The sequence below is a fragment of the Dama dama genome, chromosome 4 (genome assembly GCF_033118175.1).
Source record: "Dama dama isolate Ldn47 chromosome 4, ASM3311817v1, whole genome shotgun sequence".
Taxonomy (NCBI): Eukaryota; Metazoa; Chordata; class Mammalia; order Artiodactyla; family Cervidae; genus Dama; species Dama dama.
In genome coordinates this window covers 71,396,160-71,421,995 of record NC_083684.1, presented here as the reverse complement: position 1 = coordinate 71,421,995, position 25,836 = coordinate 71,396,160, and the positions used below count along the sequence as shown (strand labels likewise).

General features: G+C 43.2%; 2 protein-coding genes across 2 annotated transcripts; both read left to right on the top strand.

Annotated features, from left to right (window-relative positions):
• Positions 1-1,718: 1,718 nt before the first annotated feature.
• On the top strand, positions 1,719-9,541 carry LOC133054965 (zinc finger protein OZF-like). The gene is made up of 5 exons (XM_061140409.1): positions 1,719-1,959; positions 2,718-2,961; positions 4,494-4,532; positions 6,176-6,302; positions 7,549-9,541. The coding sequence occupies exons 3-5, from the start codon at positions 4,518-4,520 to the stop codon at positions 8,718-8,720; spliced, it is 1,314 nt and encodes a 437-aa protein (XP_060996392.1). The 5' UTR covers positions 1,719-1,959; positions 2,718-2,961; positions 4,494-4,517; the 3' UTR covers positions 8,721-9,541.
• An 89-nt stretch (positions 9,542-9,630) lies between these two features.
• LOC133054966 (zinc finger protein 501-like) lies at positions 9,631-25,155 on the top strand. Its single transcript, XM_061140410.1, is given in 7 exon segments — positions 9,631-12,414; positions 15,440-15,587; positions 17,333-18,344; positions 20,300-20,370; positions 21,802-21,928; positions 23,185-24,304; positions 24,306-25,155. Coding segments are annotated over 4 exon segments (1,308 nt in total). The 5' UTR covers positions 9,631-12,414; positions 15,440-15,587; positions 17,333-18,344; positions 20,300-20,355; the 3' UTR covers positions 24,352-25,155.
• Positions 25,156-25,836: the final 681 nt, after the last annotated feature.

Below are 25,836 nucleotides of genomic sequence, written 5' to 3'. Positions count from 1 at the left end.
TTCCCCTATATTCCTCACCAGTAGTTGGTTGGTATGGTGAGTATTTTGAATATTATCTGTTTAAAAAGTGTGGAGACTATTATCTGATTGCATTTCCCTACTAATTCATGATGTTGGACATTTTTGTTTTCATTTGCCAGATAAATATCTTCTTTGATATAGTGTGTTTTACTAGTATCTGAGAAGACAATAAGTGTGTTGGAACTTCAGTTTTCTTCAGTGAATGACTTGGCTAGGTTCTCATAACATTATTCACCACTTATACTCCTAATAATTAACATACTTGACATACATAAAAAATATTTACTCATTTTTACATAGGACACTTAGCCCCACCCTGCCTTATATAACTTTTAAATAATTCAAAGTGTATTTCCAGACATTGACACTTTCTCATAATTTCCATAATTTGATCAAATACAGGAATCTCCTGCTTTGCAAAAGTTCAGATTACATCACTTGGGTTTTATAAAAGACATCTTATTACTTGTTTTCATGAAATCCAAAGAAACTTCCGAAGTGTTTTAATCATTTTTATGAAAAAAGCCATAACACCATATTAATGGCTGTCCACTGAGAAAACCGAAGTGGTGTATCAGAATTTTGAGAAAGAAGGGAATACTTATGCTTTATGACATCTCAGTTTATGAAATATTTCCTAGGAAAACTGTTCATTGGGAGAGCAGGAGCAATCTGTAATTAAGCTCAAGTCACTAAACCATATTCATTTTCTATGGCTGCTATAATGAATAACCACAAAGTTAATGGTTTCAGACGAAACATTATGAATTATTTTACTATTCTGGACGTCAGAAGTCTAAGTCACTTTCACAGGGATAAAGTCAAAGTGTGACTAGGGGCCTGGTCTCTCTGGAGGCTCTAGGAATGTGTTGTTGTCTTTGCTTTTTCCAAAGTCTAGAGCTGCATTCCTTGTGTTTGAAGGCTGAAGACCACTTCCTTCTTCAAAGATCAGCACTGCAGCATTTCAGTCATCAAATTTCCTTCCTCTACCTATCTTTTATGAGGAGGCTTTGGAGTACACCTCCGGACAAACATACAAACAAATCCCTAATCAAGTTGGCAAAGTCTCTGACCATATAAGGTAACATTTATGAGTTCCAAAGATGAGGACCCAGTTGTCTTCAGGGAATATTCATCAGCCTGCCACTTTGAGTCTAAGTCCTTCAAAATGTGTCTGTTTTAAGGTATATTCAATTGCAATCATAATGCAAAATATTACTTGTAGGTGTGTATCATAAATGTCTTTGACCTCTAAGTATGTATGACCTCATAATTTTTCCAAAATATTGACGTTACTAAGTCCTCTACCTCTACCACATTCTCAATTTCACGCTGACAAGTTAAAATTTTAGAATGCGTGATGCCCTGTGTGGCACGACTCCCTACGCGTGCTAACACCTCCTTTTTCTGTCTTTGAGAAGAGTGGTTCCACGGATATCTGGGTGCGTCCCCTTTAAGAAGCGTGAACCCCGCCAGTAACTCGGAGCCTTGGAAAACCGCTTCCCAGCCACCCACCGGGGTCAGGCGGAATTTTCCTGGAAGTCTGGAGCTCCGACCCTAACCATGGCAGACAGCGGTGTTAACTACATTTCCCTGAAAGCAAAGCGCAGCCCGTATGGGTCACTGGGCCAATGAAAACGCAGGACTGAGCCACTTCCGTTCTATAAGGCGGCGTCTGGGTGGATCTTCCGGCCGGTACCGCGGGCGACATTTTTAAACGCCCTCCTGATTTCGTATGTGCCACTTCGGAACTTGGCCGGCCTGAGGTAAGGGAAGGCAGGAAGGCGCTGTGCCCGCTGCTCTCAGGAGGGTCTGAGGCTCTGCGCGGTGCCATCCGGCCTGACTTTGACTTGGGGCCGAGACAGGCGCCGCGGTGCCCGGGTCCCACCTTCTCCCTCAGACTCCGCTGTGACGGCCGTGCTGACAGATCCGCTTCAGGTAAACGCTGCGCCCTCCGAGCCCTCAGCCAACTCTTGTCATTCTGCGGTGTTTTTGTTCTTATCTGTGTTCTCTTTCAAGTGTCCTGTGTGTGTTTTTCTTTCCCAAAACCTCGGTTTTTCTAATGTTGAAATATGACCTGCTTGGGGGAAAATAAATGCTTCTAACCTTCTACGTGAAGTTGAAAAACCAGTTGTTATAAATAGCCTTTCAACGCTCAAATCAAGAAATGAGGTACAAGTAGGACCCAAAAGCCGCCTGTGGAGGTCCTTCCAAAACTATTATCCCGTCTCCCAAATGTTAAGATGTTGTCTTTTGTTTCAGGTGAGCATTTTTTTTTTTTCTTGATTGTTTTGCTTCTCAAATGTCCTAGTGGTAGAACCTACCTGCCAATGCAGCAGACATAAGTGACGTGGGTTCCATCTCTGGGTCAGGAAGATCCCCTGGAGGAGGAAATGGCAACCCACTCCAGTATTCTTGCCTGGAGAATCCCATGGACGGAGGAGCCTGGCGGGCTACAGTCCATAAGGTCGCAAAGAGTCGGACACTACTGAAGCGACTTAGCACACATGCATAGTTTTGCCAACTGTGTGGGAAATATTCGACGACCGTAATTTCCCTTTGCTCAGTTGTTTTAAAACTTTTACAACTGAAATCATGTAAGTATTAAGTGTTTTTGTTTTCATTTGGAGAAGATGGTGTGACTTCACCCATTTTTTCATGTCTATCAGCTAATTTTCTTTTCTTTTGTTTTGCAGTATTATATAGTGAGTGTACAGTCTATGGGGTTTCTGGGCTTGCGCTAGTTGTAAAGAATCCACCTGCCAGTTCAGAAGACACAAGAGAAGCAGGTTCAATCTCTGGATGTGGAAGGTCCCTTGGCACCCTATTCCAGTATTCTTGCCTGGAGAATCCTGTGGACAGAGGAGCCTGGCGGGTTACAGTCCATGGTGTCACAAAGAATCAGACAGGACTGAGTGACTGAGCACATACATTATATGAGTAAGATGTCTTTATAAAATCAGCTGTTGAAGGCTTTTTTTGTCAGCTTTCTGTATTTATAACCATTGCTATTCTGGCCATAACTTCTTTGCCTTCTGTTGTGTGTAAAGGACATATCTGTCTAGCATATATGTTAAAATTATTATTGTATTTAAATGAATATTTCCACCTTTTGATCTTATTTTGCTCCATGTTACTAATTTTAATTTAGTTCTTTGAATGAGATGATTATACTTATTTTTAATGCATCCTGTAGTTGTGTTTTCACACTCTTTTTTTGCATTATGCCTACTTAACAATTCTATAGTATACAGACATTTAAGAGTTTTTCTTCTGTTTCAGTGATTATACTCTGTTAATATTTATTTCACCGTTATGTGATGCTCCTCTGGTAGTATTGGAAGAAGATGATTAAGTTATCTTGTTAAAACACTTGTTTTAAAGGGGGCATTAAATGAATCATTGTAACAATAAAAACTTATAATGCTGGGAATCCTTACCAAGATACTTAGAACCCAAGAAGGTATTTTCATGTTTATTTAAAGAGGATTGAATAGTGATCAGGTCATATAGGTTCTTTCCTTTGTCTTAAGTTTAAAGAGTCATCAGTGATGCAGTTGTCTCAAACTGTTGGAAGCCAAGCACTTTTACTCTGATTCTACCAATAACCCCTTTCTCACAGATTAATTTTCTGGTGCCATTTTCTTCTTGTAATTCTCTCTTTTTTTATTTTTTTGGGTTGCACTGCTTGGCTTATGGAATCTAGGTTCCCCAACCAGGTATAGAACCCGGGTCCACTGCAGTGAAAGTATAACATTCTAACCTCTGGGCAACCATAGAATTCTGAGATTCATTTTCAAAGTGAAGTTAGTCAGTGGTGTTTCCATTCTCTACAACAGGAGAAAAAAGCTTGTAGGAAGTTAAAGATAATCTGTTTGAACATTTATGGGAAAAAAACTGGATATATTAAAGAATATGGTTAAAGTATAAGTTTTTTAAAAAACAATTTTTTAATATAACCAAAGTATAATTGGAAAAGGAGTATAGGGACTCCTGTCCAAATGTTGGGTCCAACTACAAGCTATGAGAGGAAAAAGTTATTATTGGCAAGGGAGAAATGGAAGAATGGAATCAAATGGCAATGTCAGAAAGAGCTCTGCTTAATTTTTATATGCATGGCTTGGGGCTATAATAGCCCTATATGACCTGCCACAAGCATCTCCTATCTAACCAGATACCTTATTCTTTGGATCATTGGGCTCCAGTCGCACTAGCCTCATGGAGCTACTCAGACACATCAGACATGAATCTGATAGGCTTTGCACTTATTAGTTCCACTTCTAGAAAACCTTTTCTGAAGTCAGACATATGACCTTATGGCACAACTCCATAACATTTTCTGCCCTCTCTATGCTTTAGTTTTCTGTTGAGTGATTTGTCTTCACCTGAAATACTAAATAGTTATCTCATTAATCTTCCTTGTCTGTGTTGCTGATGGGAATTAAAGTTACGTGGCCCTCCTCTTCCTACAGGTTCCATGTTCAGCAGAACCACGTATGGACTCTTCACTGGTGAGTGTTGGTGTGCTGAAAGGTTTCGCTGCTGCTCTTTGTGAACTTGGTGTGTGGACACCCTGGAGAAACTCTGAGTGCAGAATTCCAAGTCCAGGCCAGAGGGTATATGGAAAGATTCCAAATTTGGCAACCAGGGGACTGAAATGTGAAAGATTGTAGGTATAGGGGTTAGTATGTCCAAATGCCTGGGGATGCAATTGAGATGAGTGTATTTTAGGACTGTTGGGTCTCTGTTTATGCAGCAGGAACAGAGAACAAGGGAACCAGAGTCTGGGCTAGACTGGTAGCCTGATAAGATGGGTTTCTGTTCTGAGAATGATGGCAGAAATGGGATTTTTATAATAGAAAAGAAAACTGATGTGACTTTAAGTTTTAAGAGGCTGCCTCTGGGTGCAGAATGCACAACAGCCTGGTGGAGAGGAAGACAAAGAAATACAGAAGCTATCTTAATTTTCCAGATGTGCATGGCTCTAGCTGCACCAAAGTGGTGGATGTGGAGATATAAGAAACACTTGATTTCTACTTTTTTTTTTAAAGTAAAGGCTGATCAGATTTTCCAATGTGGAGGAGTCACATGCCTCCAAAGTTTTTTCCTTTTGCATCTGGAAAGGTGGAAGTGCCATCAACTGATTTGGGGAAGTCTGGTAAGAGGACTTTTCAGTGAGAATATTAGGAATTGAGTTTCGGCCCTGTTAAGCCTCAGATACTGCAGTGGCTCCCAAGTGTAGGAGACAAGTGGACGGCTGACCATGTAGATCTAGAGTAATGGGGAGGCTTTCCGATGCTATTAGGGGACAGAGGAGACACAGACAGACAAGGAAGAGGAGTGTCATCAGCAAGGAGGTAGGGGGAAGGGGAAGGCCAGTTGGTAGGTCAGGTTTCTCTGGGGAAAAGCTATGATACTGATGCAGAAGAAAAGCAGAAATGGGATAAATTGATAGCAAAGTCATGCTGGTGCTTATTTCTTCTCCTCTGACTCACTAGGCTTTCGTGGTGGAACTTGGGAAGCTTGTGACAGAATGTCACAGTTTCTGTAGGCTGTGTCAAGGGGGTGTGGATTTTGAATGGGTGTTATATGAACAAAGATTGTAACTGTTAAAGAGACATAATGTGCAGTATGGAAGTGGAATCTGACCAGAGGTATTTAGATTATGTGTCTTGTGACTGAGATAAAGTCAGGATCAAGGCCTGGTGAGAAAGCCAACTTTGTGGTCCAGGTGGTGATGATGGGGGTCAGATGTCTGAGAACGTCCACTGAGTGATATGATATGCATGTGGGGAAGGTGTGTGAACTGATTGACTGAGGGCTCTGTAGTAGTACTTTGAGAAGGGTGGGTTCAAGTTGCTGGTGTCTGGAGTGGATCACCCTGGGGACTGTCAGGCTGTTGTCTTACAGGAGAGGAAAGGGGCCCTGCATGCCAGGCCCACAGCCAAGAAGGCATCTGTCTGTAGACCTGCGTGTTGTTGCTGGGATTCAGAGCTAGTGCTCAATCATGAAGAGTTTTGGGTACCACTGCCCTCTAAATTAGGGAGCCAGGGAGGATGATGACACCAGAGTGAATGTGGATTAGGGTTGGAGGTGTTCATGGGGTCCTGGGGAAAGAGGCTGCTCATGCACACATCTGTTCCCATCATCATAGAGCCCTGTGACCTTTGAGGATGTGGCTGTGTACTTTTCCCAAGAGGAATGGAGACTCCTTGGTGAGGCCCAGAAATTCCTGTACCGCGATGTCATGCTGGAGACCTTTGCACTGGTTGTGTCTTTGGGTAAGGCCCTCACCCCTATCCCAGCATCCTGGACAGGTCTCTGCCTTTCCCCTTTTCTCTAAGAGCAAGTCTGTTCTGTTCACAGCTAGCCGGTGGGCACCTCTTTATTACTGCTTCCCTCCCCTCTGTGCTGTGGGTGCCAAGACTGAGTGAGTGTGTGTTCCACCTCCTTTCACAGGGGGCCCCAATGCCAGCGGCTGAGGTTTTCTCAGTAAAGAATTTTCTGTATCATAAGCCTTGGAGTTAGCTTAGTGATTTCCATTCATTTCAGCCTCTCCCTGCCAAGTTGACTCTCTAGACCCCTGTACCTTTGTGCAGCTTCTGCCTCCTTCCTGCTGACATTTCCTTGGGCCTCACTCTTTCAGGAATTGTTGGGACCCAGCATTTTTTCTTGAATTCTTTTGAGATTGGTTGTTTTGCCATGGGCAGTACTTAACGCTAACCTGTCTTGTTCTCTTAGAACGTGGATCTTCTAAGTCCCAAGTTGTTGTCCAGTTGAAGCTGGGAGGACAACCTTGGGTATAGGAGAGAGTGGACATGATTTCAGGCACAGGAAGCAGGGCTCAAAATGGGTCTGGTCCTGGTGATTGGCATCACAGGGAGCAGTGACGTTGTGGCTGGATTCAGTCAAATTTTGAATATGTCCTGGCCCCAACACTGTTTGTGGTCTAAGAGCAGTGACTTGTTATCTCATTTCTATTTCTCCTCCATTCTTGACACATTCCCCCTGTGATTTCTACTCTGGCTTCCAACCAGGATTATCCCTCACCTCTCTGGCTTCCACTCCTCATTGTTCCTCAACATCCTCACTCTAAAGCTTTCCACTGTTTGCCTATGCTTACTGTGTCATAAAACCTGCACCTTTCCTTAAAATAGTCCTGAACACCAGCTACTCAGTGACACAATATCGTGGGCCTCGACATAGCTTTCCACACAGCACACATGTGTCACTAGCAGCCAAGGCCCTGGTGAAAACCGTTCCTGTAGGAGTGCGTTGTGGACCACTGGCGCCTCCATTTAATATCCTCCCTCTTGTGTCTTTTGCCTGGTGAGTCCTTCCTGTTCTGTGATGTGTAGAAACCCAGTTCTACAGATTGGGGCTTTTCCTTACCTGCCCACAGCTCCTTTGTCCTGAACTAGTCCCATGGATTTATTCTTTCTATGTCAGACACATATGGCGCAACACATCTGCCTTTTTAAAAAACCTTTTCCTACATTAAGTTCACCCTCGTTTTTCTGATTTCAGGGTGTTGTCATACAGCAGAGGATGAACAGACACCTTCTGAGCAGAATTTTTCTGTAGAAGTGCCACAGAGAAATACCAAAAAGACAGACCTGTCCAGCCAGAAGATCTGTCCCTGGGAGATGGGTAACCTGGCCTTAGAAGGTGGTTTGTGTGTACCCGAGGTCCTGCGAACAAACCCTGGCCAGACACTGTGTGGGACAGATGTGAAATCCCACCAGCACGGTGGAGAGAAACTCATGAGAAGAGATTTGGGTAAGGCCTTAATGAAAAACTGCACAGTGCATGCATTGGAGAAGGCTTCTGTGTGCCAGGAGGCGAGGAAGGATTTCTCTGGTAGCTCTGGCCATGTCCAGCACCAGGTTAAACCACAAATGATGGAGTTTGTAGCAGAGTTTCACAATGGAGAAAAGCGTTTCAAGTGCAATGAATGTGGGAAACTCTTCTACCGGAAGTCTAGGCTTGCTCAGCACCATCGAGTCCACACCGGAGAGAAGCCTTATGAATGCAGTGAGTGTGGGAAAGTCTTTAGATGCAGCTCCAGCCTTGCTATACATAGAAGAATTCACACAGGGGAGAGGCCTTATGAGTGTAGAGAATGTGGAAAATTCTTTAGGCAACACTCCCAGCTTGTTGTGCACCAGAGAATTCACACTGGAGCCAGACCATATGAGTGCAGTGAATGTGGGAAAACATTCAGTACTAAAACCAAACTTGATCAGCACCGGCGAGTCCACACTGGAGAGAGGCCTTATGAATGTGGAGAATGTGGAAGAACCTACACCTGTAAACGCATGCTTATTCAGCACCAGCTAGTCCACACTGGAGAGTGGCCTCATGAGTGCAATGAATGTGGGAAAGCATTTAGATACATGGCCAGCCTTGTTATGCATAGAAGAATTCACAGTGGGGAAAGGCCTTATGAGTGTAATGAATGTGGGAAGTCCTTTAGGCAAAGAGCCCACCTTCAAGTCCACCATAGAATTCATACTGGAGCAAAGACTTTTGAGTGCAGTGAATGTGGAAAATGTTTTAGCCAAAATTCTATTCTTACTACACACCAGAGAGTTCACACTGGAGAAAGGCCTTATAAGTGCTGTGAGTGTGGGAAATGTTTTAGCCAGAAATCTACTCTCATTAAGCACCTGAATTTACACTGGAGAAAAGTCACCTGAGTGCACCAAATGTGGAGAATTTCTTTAGCCATAGCGCCTGAAGGAGAAAAAAAAAAGCTGAAAAGTTCACACCACAGAAAGACCTCACAAGTGCAACAAATACGGAAATATTTTCTGTCATAGGTCAGCTCTGATTGAGCACTGGACCTTCACAGCCCAGATAAACCCAAGAGTGCAGAGAATGCAGGAAAGCGTTCAGCTGAAGGTATAACCACATTGGTCACTAGAAAGTTCATACTGGAGAAAGATCTTCAAACGAGATGAAAAGAGAAGCCAATGAGCTGTCTCCTTAATGAATCCATCTTACTGAACAGGCACTATGAGGGCATCATCAGCTGAAAGCTAATGCCATCCATGTGCACAGCCCTGGTGTGCAGAGGGCCTGTGGATACTTGGTTCTCTGGAAGCTTTAAGGAGCTAAGATCTACTTCCTTACCTGTGCAGCAGCCTTGCCAGACTTCATGTCACTGTGAGTTTCTTCCCTCTACCAAATGGCAGATTCCCGTTCTGGTTGTCAGTCTCTTAGTGTGATCAGGTAGGTAGACCTCTGTGCTCTCCTGTCCCTTGGAGGGAAGCATGTGTAGCCTGAGCACTTGGGTGATGTCATGCTCTTAGATCCTGTCAGCTGCCTAGGATATGGCCTAGGCAGCTTTGATCTTGGGCATCCAGTGTGGGTTCTACTGGCAGCTCATAGAGGTTTACTCTGGTGGTACTGGGTCGTGTCATGTTCAAGATGGATTTTCTAGCTCCAAGTCACCCTTTGGGGAACTGCCTCATTTTGCACTGCTTTGTGTAAAAATAAAGACTATTGTTTAAGACAACATGCATCTTGGGGTTTGTTCACCTTCAGACTGCTGTTAAGAACTAAACTGGACTGTCAAGATGAAGAGTAAAAAAGTTTTATGGGTGTTTCAGACTTTGTATAATACCTCAGTTGGAATGATATGACAGAGAACAATGTTCAGTATAGTTTTGGTCTAATTTGCATTGTCCAAGGGCTCCTGGTATGGACTCCAGGGCTCTGTGGAACTAATGCTGTGACCTGGACGTTAGGATTTTTGATGGGTCCCGAAAGGATTTTTGTTGGGTCCCGAAGCCACCTTGAGATGAGGACTGTGAGCAACACCAGTGATTTTTGGAGCTGCGTGAATTGTTCTCTTTTCACGTGGGATATCACATCATCCCCCCAGTACTGTTCAATGGAAGAAGTTCTCTAGGTCCAGCTGGAACAGAGCCATGTGCCATAATGTGCATAGTGTGGCAGGCTGGTGTTGCTGAGTGTTAGGCTACAGACATCAGGGGGAACCATACTTGGTTCAGAAACGGGGGATTGGTAGGAACTGACAATCTAGCAACAGGAAGGGATACAACTTTTCTAAAAGGGCCTTCATAAATGTTCCCATAACTGTGGCTGTTGATGATAAGGTTTTTGCAGAAATTTTCAGAACTTACAGACGAGTTTCTGTTTCTGTTGCGTCCTCTTGAGCCTGCAGTCAGTGACTGAAGAATGTAAAGGTTTTAGCATCGCATAGCGTCTGCAAAGTGTTTATCTTAAGGCCATTGCTGCACAGTGAAAGCAGTGGGTAAATGAGAGTGAGAGTCCTGTAGTCCAGGCATGTGATTTTTAGGACCCAGGCAGAGTTCCTAAATAACTCAAGTGTAAGCACCTTTTTATTGTTCAGCAGTCTTCATTTCTACTGTGACACAATTCCTCCCATGAGACCAGGAGAGGTGATAGATTTGAGGTGTGATTGCCAGAGTTCTTTTCCAAAATGGAGATTCAGATTTTTCTGTGAAGCCAATTTCCCGATTTGGTTGAGATGTACAGTTGCCATGCACTGAGCATAACTGCAGCTGAATTACAAACTTAGCAGCTTGTAAAGTCACAGAACCGTCATCATAGCAAACATCCATCACTACCATATGTCTCCCAGGATCCCAGGCAACTACTGTTGACTGATTTTTCTCTCATTAAATTAGTGTTTTCCAGACTTCTAATATCATTGGTTTCTCTGGTGGCTCAGATGGTAAAGAATCCACCTGCAGTTAGGGAGACCTGGGTTTGATCCCTGGGTTTGGAAGATCCCCTGGAGGAGGGCAGGGCAATCCACTCCAGTATTCTTTTTTTTTTTTTTCCCACTCCAGTATTCTTGCCTGGAGAGTTCCCATTGAGAGAGGAGCCTGACGGGCTATAGTCCATGGGGTTGCACAGAGTTGGACAGGACTAAGCACAGTAATATCATTGAAGAAGTCTAAATGATTACTTTTGTAATTGTCATTTTCTTTCCCCATGCACAGTTATTTTGAGAATCATCTAAGTTGCCAATGTGAATAACTCATTTTTTCCTGATAAATATGCTATTTGATATATTTTCATTTTATTTCTTAATCCACTCATCTCTTAAAAAATGGGGTTTTGTGGTTTGTTTCTAGTTTGCCTGTCACAGATGAGCTTACTGTAATCATACATAAAATCCTTTATATGAACATCCAGCTTCATATTCTAAAATGAATAACTGTACCCATTTGCATTCCCTTCAGCAGTATTCAGTTCCCCTGTATTCCTCACCAGTACTTGGTTGGTATGGTCAGTATTTTAAATATACCTGTTTGAGAAGTGTGGAGATGTATCTCCCTATGATTTGATTTCATTTCCCTACTGATTCATGATGTTGACCATTTTTGTATTTTATTGGCAAGTGTATATCTTCTTTGACATAATGTCTGTTTTCTTATTAGTGACTGAGAATAAGATAAATATGTGGGAACTTGACTTTCAGTGACTGACTTTGCTGAGTGGCATAAATATTTGTACTGACAACATTATTCACCATGTATACTCCTCATTATTAACATATTTCTATTACTTCAGGCCTAGACAGTTAATAAAAAAGGCAACTGACCTTTCCTTGTTGTATTTGCCAATTTCCCGGCACGAGTCCTCCAACTGTGGGCAATTTCATGCTGTTTGTGTGTGGTTGCTACTGAACCAGAGGCGCAGCAAGCTAAATGCTGAGATGCCGAGGTTTGCTGGGGGGAATTTTCTTTCACAAGACAGCCACATGAGGACACAGAAGGACAAGTTTCAGAACCACCACCTTCTTGGAGGTGAGGTGCTTGTGATATTTAGGGGATAAAGAGGCAGCCTGCTCTTAGGTGTGGGGACAAGCGATCAGAGAAAAGGTGAGTTAACTGGCGTGTGCATTACATGCCTCTTCACAGATACATGTTCATAAATGGAGGCACTTTGCATGATCTGAGCATGGAATTTTAGCTATCTGATGTCAAAATTAATTCATCAGACACCTGGGCAGGCCCAGTTTTAGGGGTTGGTAGTTTTGATCATTTGTAGCCTGCTCAGACTGGAAAAGAGTTGACTCCAGGTTCCCAAGAACTTGAGACTCCTTTACTATAGTGACCCATATGTCAGAGGTGTCACCTCTAGGGCTTGTTAAGGTGTCACCTCTTGTGTTAGCACCTTGGCCATGGGAAACTTATATACAACTAAAGGAGGGGGAGGGAGGTCCCCAGAGCAAACTTAATCAGTGAAGGCAGCTTACAAGCAGGAGGGTTTTAACATGCTGTTTTCTTTTCTGTAGTTCTGTATTACAAGCCCAAGAATTTGTCGTTTGTCAGCTTCTGTTCATCCTTGGGGCATGTTTCAAGGTCACCCGATGTGGACGTGGGAAGACAGGTGCAGTAGCACACCTTTGTACTCTTATTTCCATTATCAGATGACTTTATCCTTGAGAACCCAGATAATATTAAAATGCATTAAAATAGGAATGGTATGAGTTTTGAGTATCTTTACTTGGCCTATGTAAAGGAAGACATACACGCCTGAGTTGTGCAACCTCTTCATTCCAAAGAAATGTCTGGCACTGACTTGCTCAGATCCTGGGAGATAACCTCTAAGCACTTGACATTTTTGGCTCAATAAGAGTGTCTTTGTTTACCTGGGGCCTTTCTTGTGCTGGGCTGTGCAGTTTATGTTAATACTGTACTGGGATATTGAGAGGCTTAGGTTCTCGATACCAGTTTGACATTTGGAGAAGCTAGAGAGTAACAGGTCAGTCACACGGGTGCCCCTTGTCTGTGTGACAGACACTCAGAAAACCTGGACAACACCTAGGCTTGCATGGGGTTCCCTGTTAGGAATACTAGATGTGCATTGTCATATGTCGATGTCAGACTGAAGTGGAGTGGTAGGGGGCAACTGGAAGCTGGCAACGTGATCTCTCTTGGACTCTGTCCTATTGTGCCATCTTTCTTTGCTGATTTTTATCTGTATCCTTCACTGTAATAAGCCATGCTGCTGCTAAGTCACTTCAGTCATGTCCGACTCTGTGCGACCCCATCCCTGGGATTCTCCAGGCAAGAACACTGGAGTGGGTTGCCATTTCCTTCAATTAAACAGCTTCCATGAGTTCCGTGAGTCCTATGGAATCTGAGGGTGGTCTTGGGCATTCCGGAACATAATTCTGTTTTGAAAGGGTTTCCTTAAGGATAATTGATGTAAAACATTTTAGCAGTGCAGGCTTTGATAAAGTTTTTCCCATGCTTATACTTCTCAAGCCAAAAGTTTTCTCATGCCATTTGAGAATTGTCCCCCTTTTAACTATAAAATACAAACCTGAAAATCCTTTCTGGAATAGATATTTTTCAAGCATAACAAAAATGGGAAGGGCCCTGTTTGATGCCCAGTGAACCAATTTGCAATTTTCCACCATTATTGATAATTTCTTGGGTATTGTTCATTCATATTCTCACATTATGGGTCATTTTCACATAGAACGCCTAGCCTTGTCCTGTCTCAAAAGACTTATGTTAGTACTTATTTTCACAAGATCGAAAGAAACCTGGCAAGGATTTTAGTCACTTTTATGAAAAAGCCATTACACCATATGAATGGAGGTTCTTCCATAAAACTGAAGTGGTGTATCAGAACTTTGAGAAAGAAGGGTATACTCCTGCTTTATGGCATCTCAGTTTATGAAATATTTTCTAGGAAAGCTGTGCTTCAGGATGGCAGGAGCAACCTGTAATGTATGTTACTAAATTGTATTCCTTTCCTACAGATGTTGTAATGAATAAGCTCAAAGTTGATAGTTTCAGACAGCATCTGTTTAATTATTTCATTGTTCTGGAGTCAGAAGTCTTAAGTCACTTTCACAGGGGTGAAGTCAAGGTGTTGGTAGGGGCATGGTCTCTCTAGAGGCTCTAGTGATGAATCGCCATCCTTGCCTTTTCCAAATTCCAGAGCTGCAGTCTTTGTGTTTGTTTACTCAAGACCACCTCTTTCATCTTCAAAGAGCAGCAGTGCAGCATTTCAGTCATCAGATCGCCTTCCTCTGCAGAGTACATCTCCCTCTGCTTTTCTTTTATGAGGAGACTTGTGTGTACACCCCCCAGGCCAACATGAACTTTAGGCTAATCTCATCTCAAAATCCCTAATTGCACTGGCAAAGTCTCTGACCATGTAAGGTAACAGCTACGAGGAGGTTCAGGGTTGAGGAATCAGTTGTCTCCAGGGATATTAATCAGCCTGCCACTTTGAGTCTTTTAAAAATGTGTTTGTTTTAAGGTATATTCATTGCAGTCATGATGCAAAACATTACTTGTAGATTAATTGCCTTTAATCTCTTAAGTATGACCTTGTAAAAAAATTTTCCAAAATGTTGACATTATTGAGTCCTGTACCTAATTGGGATCTGCCACATTCTCAATTTCATGTTCTTAAGTTCTCAGAATTTTAGAATGCTGGATGCCCTGTGTTTGATCTCTTGCTATGTGTGCTGGCCCCTCCTTTTTCTCTTTCACATAGGACTGACCTCTTTCAGGTGCCACATCAGTGGAGCAGTAAGGACCCTGGGTGCTTGATAGTGTGGACATTACTATATCAATGGCAGGAGATGCTTAAAAGTACATGATGTTGTTGCGAGGTTACTAGGAAAGTTGTGATGACAGAGCTGGGTGCCTGTCCCGTGTTCATCATTGACTGATGCTTTGATCACTGGACACACACCGTTTTTTCCCCATTTTTCTTTTTGTTGCTACACTCCAGTGACACCCGCGCAGCCTTCACTGGTCACATGTGATCTTTCATTGCTCCCTTTACGGTGTTTCACTTTTGACCTACATGTTAGATGTTATGAAGTCTGTACATATTCTTACAGTCCTTGAAGTGAGGCATTGTTTTTGAGAGTCAGGTATGTCTATGTCCATCAGCAATGTTCAACACAGCGCTTACTAGTCACCAGTGGCCATATGCGTGTTGAAAACCATTTGATGAGAACTGACTTGGTGGCTGGCCCAAGTCCACCTTTGTCCTTCATTTCTTTTATCTTTTTTTTTTCCCTGACACCACATAACTTGTAGGATCTTGGTTCCCTGACTAGAGATTGAACCTGTGCCCATAGCAGTGAAAGCTTGGAGTCCTAATCACTGGACCAGCAGGGACACCCCGCTCCCACCCAGCCTCATTTGTTGTTCGTAGAGAAAGGCTCCAGTTTCCTAGACATTCCCTGCTTGCAAAGAGCAGTCTTAATCAGTTCCTAAGCAGAGATTCTAGAGAGTCCAGAAAAAAGGAAAAGCAGTCAAGTAAGAAAAGTTATGAGACCTTGAACAATAAATCAGTGATAAAGCAATCAGAGGAAGTCTACTGCTTCCCAAAGGGATATAAACAATAATCTAAGGCATGTCCTTGTGGTGTTTTACAGAAAGAAATTTGTACCTAGGTTGAGGATGGTGACTACATGCTGACCACAAGCACATTGACCTGAGCCTTCCTGGAACCATAAGGTTGCTGATGAAGATTCCTGAAGCATTGCCTTGTTAACTTACTACCAACCAATCAGAAGAAAGTAGGTGAGTGCAAACAGGTTCAGTTCAGTAACACACTAGACTGTTTAAAATATCTGCTAGCTGCAACTTTGCAGTTTCAACATTCTCCCTTGTAACTGTACAGCCATTTCAGACCCAAACCAATCTTTGCTTTGCAAGTACCCTTGACTTCCTTGGTGGTCCAGTGGTTAAGAATCCGGCTGCCAGTGAAGGGGACACAGGTTTGATCCCTGCTCCAGGAAGATTGCACATGCTGCAGGGCAACTAAACACATGAGCCATAGCTATTGAGCCCATGCCCTAGAAATCATGCTCTGCAAGAGCAGCCACTGCAGTGAGAAGCCCACACACCGCAACTGCAATAGCCCCCACTTTCCACAACTGGAGAAAGCCCACACATAGCAACGAAGACTCCGTGAAGCCATCAATAAATAAATAGAAGCACTGTTGATTGTTGCCAGCTCCAATTTTAATTCTTGGCAAACAACTTATGGAAACAACTCTGGCCTTTATTTTTTGCCATTATAAGCTTTCTCCATTTTTCAGTTCAAGGTCAAACAATTCAAGTGCTTCTTGCATCTCTTGTCTCCTGGGCTGCTGTCCTAACAAGCCCTCAATAAATGCTTGTTTAGTTCAATTAGGTCTTCATTTCTGAAATTTTGGTTAATGCTCAGTAATAAAAGTATTATGTAATTGACTATGTTGTCATTAATTTTTACTGTCCATTGCCTTTAACTTGAATGATAGCCTCATGAAAGCTTTAGTCTCTGACTCTGTGGCCCTTGATGTGTGCCATGCAGCCAAATTAGTACCTGTAATTGGATAGATAGTTAATATCTGTTTTTTTAAAGAGGGAGTAAATATGATGCTATAGATACTTTGTTTTTAAGTATTCTGGCAAAGCTGTCTGCTCTGTTTTCATAGCCCTTCCAGGTGTACTTAAAATTTTTTTAAATAAATTAATAGATCACATGTTACAAAACTGTAATCACAGGTTGGCAAAGTTTCCTAGGTAACTGTGAGCTCTGCTTCATTCCCTTACTTCTCAGAAATCATTGTGTCTAGGGACCTTGCTGAGATCTAAACGTTCACATGGTGAAAAGTGATTTTGACCACTAACTGAGTAATAAAATAATGATCGGTTTCAGCAGTTATAACACTTCACAAATATGTTCAACTCTTCTTGCATTTTTACTGCAGTTGCTGGTGAAATTATATTGTCCCCAGCCAGGAAAGAGGATCTTGTAATCCAATCCTTTATCTCAGGCTTCAGTTGCCCGCTTTGGAAATATACTAGGACTGAGACTATGCAGCCACTGTCTGGGGAGAAAATAGCAAGCAGGAAGTCACTTTTCAGATAGGTAGGTCTTAGCTGCTAGAAAAGTACTGAATACACATCAAAATGTGAAGTAAGAAATATGTGTCAGGTCTTGGATTGGACGTTGTCACTTGGTTTACATTTCTTCTGAGGCATCCAGAGATGCAGCACGTGGCCCGCTTGCTTCTGGTTACCCGTCACCCCTCCTCTGTCTTGCTTGCTATGGCTCTGTCTTCACTCTCTGCTTCCGTGACCATGACCAAACACAGTGACACTCATAAATCTAAAGCTTCAGCATACAGGTATTGGTAGAGCAATAAGATAGTTTATTAGATGCACTTTCTGTCTGAGTGACAACCTGGTATCATGTGCCCATTTGCTCTTTAGGTTTGAGAGACATCTGAGATACTGTATCTGGGTTCCTCTCATTTTTTTTATTTTGACTGCCTCAGGTCTTAGTAGTGGCATGTGGACTTCGTTGACCATGGACTTGGTTGCCCCTCCGCGTGTGGAATCTTCCGGGACCAAGGATCCAATCCCAGCTTCCCCTGCATTGCAAGGCAGATTGTTTACCACTGGGCCACCAGGGAAGTCCCAATATCTGGGTTCCTCCCTCTGATCAGCACAGACTACATTCCACAGAAATCTGTGTGTGTCCCCTTTAAGTAGTGTGTTCCAAGGAAATCTGGGTGCGTCCCCTTTAAGAAGGGTGAACCCCGCCAGGATTCGGAGCCTTAGGGTGAGGCTGAATTTTCCCTGACTTGGGTAGCAGCGCCCCTTGCAGTGCACTAGAGCGATGTTAACTACACTACCCGGAATGCAAGGCGCGGTGCGTATGGGTCGCTGGGCCAACTGAAAGCTCAGGACTGAGGCACTTCCGTTGTAGAGGACGGCGTCCGGGCGGGTCTTCCGGCGTCCAGAGAGGCGACATTTTTAAACTCTGATCTGGTAGCTGCTGGGGAAGTTTGGGTCTTAAAGGTCCCCAGGTAAAGACGCTGTGCCCGCAATTCTGAGGAGGGTCTGAGGCTGCGTGGCGCCATCCGGCCTGATTCTGACTTGGGTCCGGGACAGGCGCCGCCGTGCCCGGGCCCCATCGCTCTCAGGCTCTGCTGAGACGTCCAGCTGACAGATCCGCTTGAGGTAAACGCTGCCCTCTCCGGGCCCTCAGCCAACTCTTAACCATTCTGCGGTATTTTTGTTCTTATCTGTGTTCTCTTACTAGTGTCCTCTGTGTGTGTGTATTTCTTTCCCCAAACCTCTGTTTTTCTAATTTTGAAATATCTGCGTGGGAAAAAAAATTGCTGAGATCTTCCACCTGCAGTTGAAAAAGCAGCTGTTATTAATAGCCGTTCACTGGTCACGTCGAGAAACGAGATACAAGTAGGACCCAAAAGCCGCCTGTGGAGGTTCTGCCAAAACAATTATCCTGTCTCCCAAATGTTAAGGCGTTGTCTGATGTTTCAGGTGAGCATTTCTTTACTTTCTTGATAGTTTTGCCGGCTGTGTGGAAAATATTCGACGACTGAGTTTCCCTTTGCTCAGTTTTAAAACTTTTCTGTGACTGAAATCATATAAGTATTTTATGTTTTTCTTCACTTGCACAAGATGGTGTGACTTTTCCCATTTTTTTCATGGCTATTTGCTAACTTTTCATTTTTTGTAATTCTATATAGTGAGTGAGTGAGTAAAATGTCTATAAATCCTGCTGTTGAAGGCTTTCTCTCTCTCTCTCTGCTTTCAGTATTTATAATCATTGCTATTCTAGCCATACCTTCCATGTGTTCTGTTGTATATAAAGGACATGTTAGTGTGTATTTAAATGAACGTTTCCACTTTTTTGATCTTTTGCTCAAAGATGTTATTAATTTTAGCTTAGTTCTTTGAATGACATGATTGTACTTATTAATGGATCCTGTAGTTGTATTTTCATACACACTCATGCATTATGTAAAGTTAACAGTTTTGCAGTATACAGCCACTTGGAGGTTTTCTGCTTTTTTATTTTTTTATTTTTTATTTTTCTGCTTTTTTAGTGATCGTACTCTGCTAGTAATACTTACTTTACTATTAAGTCATCGTCCTCTGATGATACTGGAAGAGAAAATGATTAACATATCTTGTTAAAATACTTGTTTTCAGGGAGACTAAATTAATCATTGTGATGATAGAATGTTATAATGCTTGAAATTCCTATCAAGATGTTTAGAACCCAAGAAGATGTTTCCATGTTTATATAATGAGGGTGGAATAAAGGTCAGGTCCTATAGGTTTTTTTCTCTGTTTTGGGTTTGAAGAGTCATCAGTGATGTCCAGTTATCTCAAACTGTTGGAAGCCAAGCAGTTTTAGATTCTAGCAACAACCCCTTTATCACAGATTAATTTTCTGGTCCCATTTTTTTCTTGTAATTCTGTTTTAGTCTGTTTGAACATCTTGAATTCTATTATATAATGTTATAATAATTTTAGATCAGAACTTAGTGTATAGCAATTTTTTAAAAAGCAATTTTTAAGATTACCAAAGTAAAATTGGAAAAGGAATCATAAACTGTTCAAAGTTAGGTCAAACTGTAGTAATCTATGAGAACAGAAAAATGTTTTATTGGCAAGGGAGAAAAGAGAAGCAGCCAGTCAAATGGAAGTGTCAGAATCAGATATACTGAATTTTGATATATTAATACCTGGCTTACGGCTATAATAGGGGTTTCCGTGGTGGCTCAGCAATAAAGAATCCACCTGCAATCTAGGAGACACAGGCTTGATCTCTGAATAGGGAAGGTCCCAAGTGATTCCCTGGTGGCTCAGGAGATAAAAGAATCTGCCTGCCATGTGGGAGACGTGGGTTCGATCCCTGGGTTGGGAAGATCCCCTGGAGAAGGAAATGGCAACCCACTCCAGTATTCTTCCTGGAGAATCCCATGGACCAAGGAGCCTGGTAGGTTATAGTCTATGGGGTCATAAAGAGTCAGACATGACTAAGTGACTAACACTAAGGAGGGCATGGCAACTGACTCCAGTATTCTTGGCTGGAGAGTCCCATGGACAGAGGAGCCTGGAGGGCTACAGTCCATTGGGTCACAGAGAGTCAGACACGACTGTAGTGACTGAGCATGCACACACAGAGCTATAATAGTCCTATATGACCTGCCACAAGCATTTCATCTGCAACCCAATATCTCATTCTTCTGGATCATTGAGCTCCAGTCACACTAGACTCGTGGGTACTACTCAGGCACATCAGATATGACTGATAGGCTTTGCACTTATTTGTCCCACTCTTGGAAAACCTTTTCTCAAGATATCCACATGACTTTATTGCATAACTCCATAACATTTTCTTTCATCTTTTACATACTTTCCTTTTCCCTTGAGTATTTGTCTTTGCCTTAAATGTTAAATGGTCATCTTTTTTGTCTATGTAGCTGGTGGAAATTAAAGTTACATTGCCCTGCTCTTTCCACGTTCAGCGGAACCACTTATGGACTGTTCACTGGTGAGTGTCGGGGGTCCTGGAAGTGTTTTGCTGCTATTCTTCCTGGACTTGGTACCTGGAGACTGTTCAGAATCCCTCAGCCCAGGTTTACAAGTCCAGGTCAGAGATAGCTTGAAGAGATTTCCATTTTGGGCACCCACTGGACTGAGATGTGAGACGTTGTCTTAAGTTCATGGGAAAGTCCACACAGATGCTTGAGCATGCTGTTGAGATGGGTGTGTTTTAGAATTTGTATGTCTCTGTTAAAAGTCTGGTAAGAACAGAGAGCAAGGGGACAAGAGTTAGGGTAGACTGGTAGTATGAGAAGATGGGTTTCTGTTCTGAGAATGATAGTGGAAATAGAATTTTTGGAATGGAGAGGAAAAGTGATGTGACTTAGGTTTTAAGAGGCTGCCTCTGGCTGCAGAGTGTGCAATCACTTGGGGGAGAGGAAGACAAGAGATAATCAAAGGACTGTCTTAATTTTCCAGATTTGCATTGGTTATAGCTGGATCAAAGTGGTGGATGTAAAGGTAGGAGGAATATTTGGATTTTAAGTAGAGGCTGACCAGATTTTCCAATATGGAGGGGTCACATGCCTCCAAAGTCTTTTTATTTGCATCTGGAAGAGTGGAAGTGTCATCAACTGATTTGGGAAAGTCAGTGGTTTTCAGTGAGAGTATTAGGAATTGAGTTTCAGCCCTATTGAGCCTCAGATGTTCCAGTGACTCCCAAGTGTAGGAGACAAGTGGATGGCTGAACATGTACATCTAGAGTGCTGGGAAGGCTTCAGGATGCCATTAGGGGACAGAGGAGGAGATGGGGTACTGTCACAAGACAGACAAGAGGAGTGGTCATCAGCGAGAAGGGAAGGGGAAGTCCAGATAGTAGGTCAGGTTTCTTTGGGAGAATAGCTTTGAAATTGATGCAGAATGAAAGCAGAAATGGAGATGAAGTGATAGCAAAGTCAGGCTGGTGCATATTTCCCTTCCTGTGACTCACCTGGCTTTTGTAGTGGAACTTGGGAAATTTGTGACAGGATGTCAGATGAGTTTACTGAAGATGTGTCAAGCAGGTGTGTTCATATAACACCATTTTAAATGGGTGTTATATGAACAAAGATTGTAACTGTTGAAAAGACATAATGTGCAATATGGAAGTGTAGCTGGACCAGGGGTATCTAGATATGCATGTTGTGACTGAGGATAAAGTCAGGACCAAGGACTGGTAGGGAAACCTTCAGAACAGGGCTGGGGAGCTACCAGTGAAGAGTTGGGGTGTGGTGGGAACCTATTACATTGACAAGGATTTTCTGTTGCCATGTGCAGAAGGGTCTATGAGGAGACAGGAGATAAGCCAACTTTGTGGTCCAGAGTATGGACTGGGGTTAGGGTACTTACGGGGTCCTAGGGAGAAAGGCTGCTTATGCACACACTGTCCCCATCATCCCAGGGCCGTGTGACCTTTGACGATGTGGCTGTGTACTTTTCCCAAGAGGAATGGAGGCTCCTTGGTGAGGCCCAGAGACTCCTGTACCATGATGTTATGCTGGAGAACTTCGCACTGGTTGCATCCCTGGGTAAGGCCCTCACCCCTGTCCTAGCATTCTGGCCAGTTTTCTGCCTTTCCCCTTTCTCCAAAGGCAAGTCTGTTTGTCTTAACAACTGGACAGTGGGCACCTCTCTCTTAATGCTTACAAGTAGCCCCAATGCCAGCTATTCTGAAATTTTCTCAGTGAAGCTTTTATAGGTCAAATGATTTGAATCAGCTCAGTGAGTTCCATTTCTCTCAACCATTGCGTGCTAAGTTGATTCTGTAGACCTCTGCACCTCTGTCCTCCAGAGTCTTTTCCCTTCCAGCTGACATTTCCTGGGGCTCACTATTCCAGGAATTGTTGGGATCCAACGTGGTCCCTATTTAGGAGGTACTCTTGGCTGTTTCTGTGAAACAATCATAGAAGATTCTTTGTACTATTATTTTGGACTCCTGGGCCAGTACTGACCACTCACCTGTCCTTTCTTTCTCTTAGCACTTGCATCTTCTAGGTCCCATGTTACTGTCCAGTTGGAGTTGGGTGGAGAATCTTTGGTATATAGGACCAAAGTGGACATGATTCTAGCGACAGGAAGAAGGGCCCAAAGTGGGTCTGGTCCTGGTTGGCAGCATGGGGAGGAAATGATATGGCTAGGTTCAAAGCAAATTTGAAGCCTCCCCTGGTCCCAACGCTATTTACTGTCCAGTAATATTTATTTACGCTATTTATTTACAACCAGTGACTGATTATCTCATTTCTGTTTCTCCTCAGTTCCTGACAGATTCCTTCTGTGATTTCTACTCTAGCTTCCAACCCAGGATTATCTCTCATATCTCTCTCTCTTCCACTCCTCATTATTCCTCAGCATCCTCACTCTCATGCTTTCCATTTTTCACCTATGCTTAATGTGTCACGAGGCCTGCATCTAGCATTGAAATAGTCCTGAACACCAGCTATTCAGTGACAATCAGAATATCCTGGGCCTGGACATAGCTTTCCACACAGCACACATGTGTCACCAGCAGCCAAGGCCCTGGTGAAAACTGTTCCTATAGGAGTGTATTGTCTGACTGTGGCTCTTTGCACTACTTTCCATCTTTGTATGTTTGCCTGGTGAATCTTCCCTGTTCTGTGATCTGCAGAGGCCCAGTACAGCAGATCGGGGCTTTCCTGTCCTGCCCACAGTTCGTTTTTCCTGTTGGATTTATTCTTTCTATGTCAGACACAAATTTGTGATGGGGTTGCCTCTTTGTACATTTTTCTCCATGAAGTTCACTAACAGGTTTTCTTTTTAATTGCAGGGTGTTGGCATACAGCAGAGAATGTTTCTGTAGAAGTGCCACAGAGAAATACCAAAAAGACAGACCTGTCCAGCCAGAAGATCTGTCCCTGGGAGATGGGTAACCTGGCCTTAGAAGGTGGTTTGTGTGTACCCGAGGTCCTGCGAACAAACCCTGGCCAGACACTGTGTGGGACAGATGTGAAATCCCACCAGCATGGTGGAGAGAAACTCATGAGAAGAGATTTGGGTAAGTCCTTAATGAAAAACTGCACAGTGCATGCATTGGAGAAGGCTTCTGTGTGCCAGGAGGCGAGGAAGGATTTCCCTGGTAGCTCTGGCCATGTCCAGCACCAGGTTAAACCACAAATGATGGAGTTTGTAGCAGAGTTTCACAATGGAGAAAAGCGTTTCAAGTGCAATGAATGTGGGAAACTCTTCTACCGGAAGTCTAGGCTTGCTCAGCACCATCGAGTCCACACCGGAGAGAAGCCCTATGGATGCAGTGAGTGTGGGAAAGTCTTTAGATGCAGCTCCAGCCTTGCTATACATAGAAGAATTCACACAGGGGAGAGGCCTTATGAGTGTAGAGAATGTGGAAAATTCTTTAGGCAACACTCCCAGCTTGTTGTGCACCAGAGAATTCACACTGGAGCCAGACCATATGAGTGCAGTGAATGTGGGAAAACATTCAGTACTAAAACCAAACTTGATCAGCACCGGCGAGTCCACACCAGAGAGAGGCCTTATGAATGTGCTGAATGTGGGAGAACTTACACCTGTAAACGCATGCTTGAGCAACACCAGAGAGTCCACACTGGAGAGTGGCCTTATGAGTGCAATGAGTGTGGGAAAGCCTTTAGGTACTTCTCCAGCCTTTTTATGCATAGAAGAATTCACAGTGGGGAAAGGCCTTATGAGTGTAGTGAATGTGGGAAGTCTTTTAGGCAAAAGGCCCACCTGCAAGGCCACCAGAGAATTCACAGTGGAGCAAAGACTTTTGAGTGCAGTAAATGTGGGAGATGTTTTAGCCAAAAGTCTGTTCTTACTAAACACCAGAGAGTTCACACTGGAGAAAGACCTTATAAGTGTAGTGAATGTGCGAAATGCTTTAGGGATAGAACTAGTCTCATTAAGCACCTGAATTTACACTGGAGAAAAGTCACCTGAGTGCACCAAATGTGGATAAGTCTTTAGCCAAAGCACCTGAAAAGAAAATTTCACACCACAGAAGGGCCTCACAAGTACAGTATTGTGGAAACTTGGTGGTTTTTTTTTTTTTTTTCTGGTCAAACGTCTACTCCAAGCACCAAAACCACTGTGGCACAGATAGACCCAAGAATACAGAGCATGTAGGAAAGTTTCTGCTGAAGGTCTAACCTCATCTATCACCGCAAAGTTCATACTCAAGAAAGGCCTTCAAACCAGAGGAAGAGACCAGCAAATGAGCTGTGTCCTTAGTGAATACGTCTTACTGAACAGGCTCTGTAAGGGAATCATCACCTGGAAGTTGAATGCCATCCATCTGCACAGCCCTAGTATGGATATAGCCTGTGGGTACCCGATTCATTGGAAGTCTCTAAGAAGCTAAGATCTTCCTAACCTGTGCAGCGGCCTTGCCAGATTTCTGGTCATTGTGAGTTTCTTCCACCAAGTGGCAGATCCTCATATGGGCGTCAGTCCCCTCAGTGTGATCAGGGTAGATAGACCTTTGTGCTCTCCTGTTCCCTGAAGGAAAGCACATGTAACCTGAGCACTTGGGTGGTGTCATGCTCTTAGATCCTATCAACTGCCTAGGAAAGGAACTAAGCAGCTTTGACCTTGCACATGCACTCTGGGTTCTGATGGTTGCTGACAGAGGTTTACTTTCTTTGATGGCATTGAGTCATGTCATGCTTATGACATGTTTCTAGCTTCAAGTCACCCTACTTGACAAGTGCTTTCTTCTAAGCAATTCTCTTTTCTTTTAATAAATAAAAACTTTTTAAAGCCACTGCATTTGTGTGTGTTCCAATCTTTGTATTCCTCACTGAGAATAGTATCATGACAGAGAATAGTGTTCACTCTAGTTTAGGTCTACTTTGCATTGTTGTCCAAGGCCTTCTGGGGTGGACTGCAGGGTTCCTTGGGACTAATGTTGAGACCTGTGTGTCAGAATTTTAGGTGGGTCCTGAAGTTATCCTGAGGTGAGGACAAGTGAGAACCACCAGTGGTTTTTGGAGCAGCATAAATTGTTCTTTTTCTCACATGGGATGTCACATCATTCCCCCAGTATAATTCAAGGGAAGAAGTTCTGTGGGTGGAGCAGAGTTGTGCCTTAATATCCACAATGTGGGCAGGCTGGTGTTGCTAAGTATTAGGTTATAAACATCAGGAGGGAATCATACTTGATACAGAAAGCATCAGGGCATTAAAAGGAAGTAAGAGACTAGCAAACAGGTATGAAAGGGTCTTTTCTAAAGCTGCATCCAAGAATGTGAGTTTGGCTGTTTATGATCAGGGTTTTGTAGGAATTGTCCAGAGCTACAGAGCTGTTTCTCTCCTCCAGAGGCCCCAGTCAGTGTCAAACTGACTAAAGGTTTTAGCATCCCATAGTAGCTGCAGATTGTGAAGGTGAAAGTCACTTAGTTGTGTCCAACTGTTTGCAACCCCATGGACTATACAGTCCATGGAA

Excerpts from the sequence above, each read along its gene's own strand:
- LOC133054965 (XM_061140409.1), top strand. Across the intron at positions 6,303-7,548 it reads TGCACTGGTTGTGTCTTTGG|GGTGTTGTCATACAGCAGAG; the intron begins GTAAGGCCCTCA and ends TTCTGATTTCAG.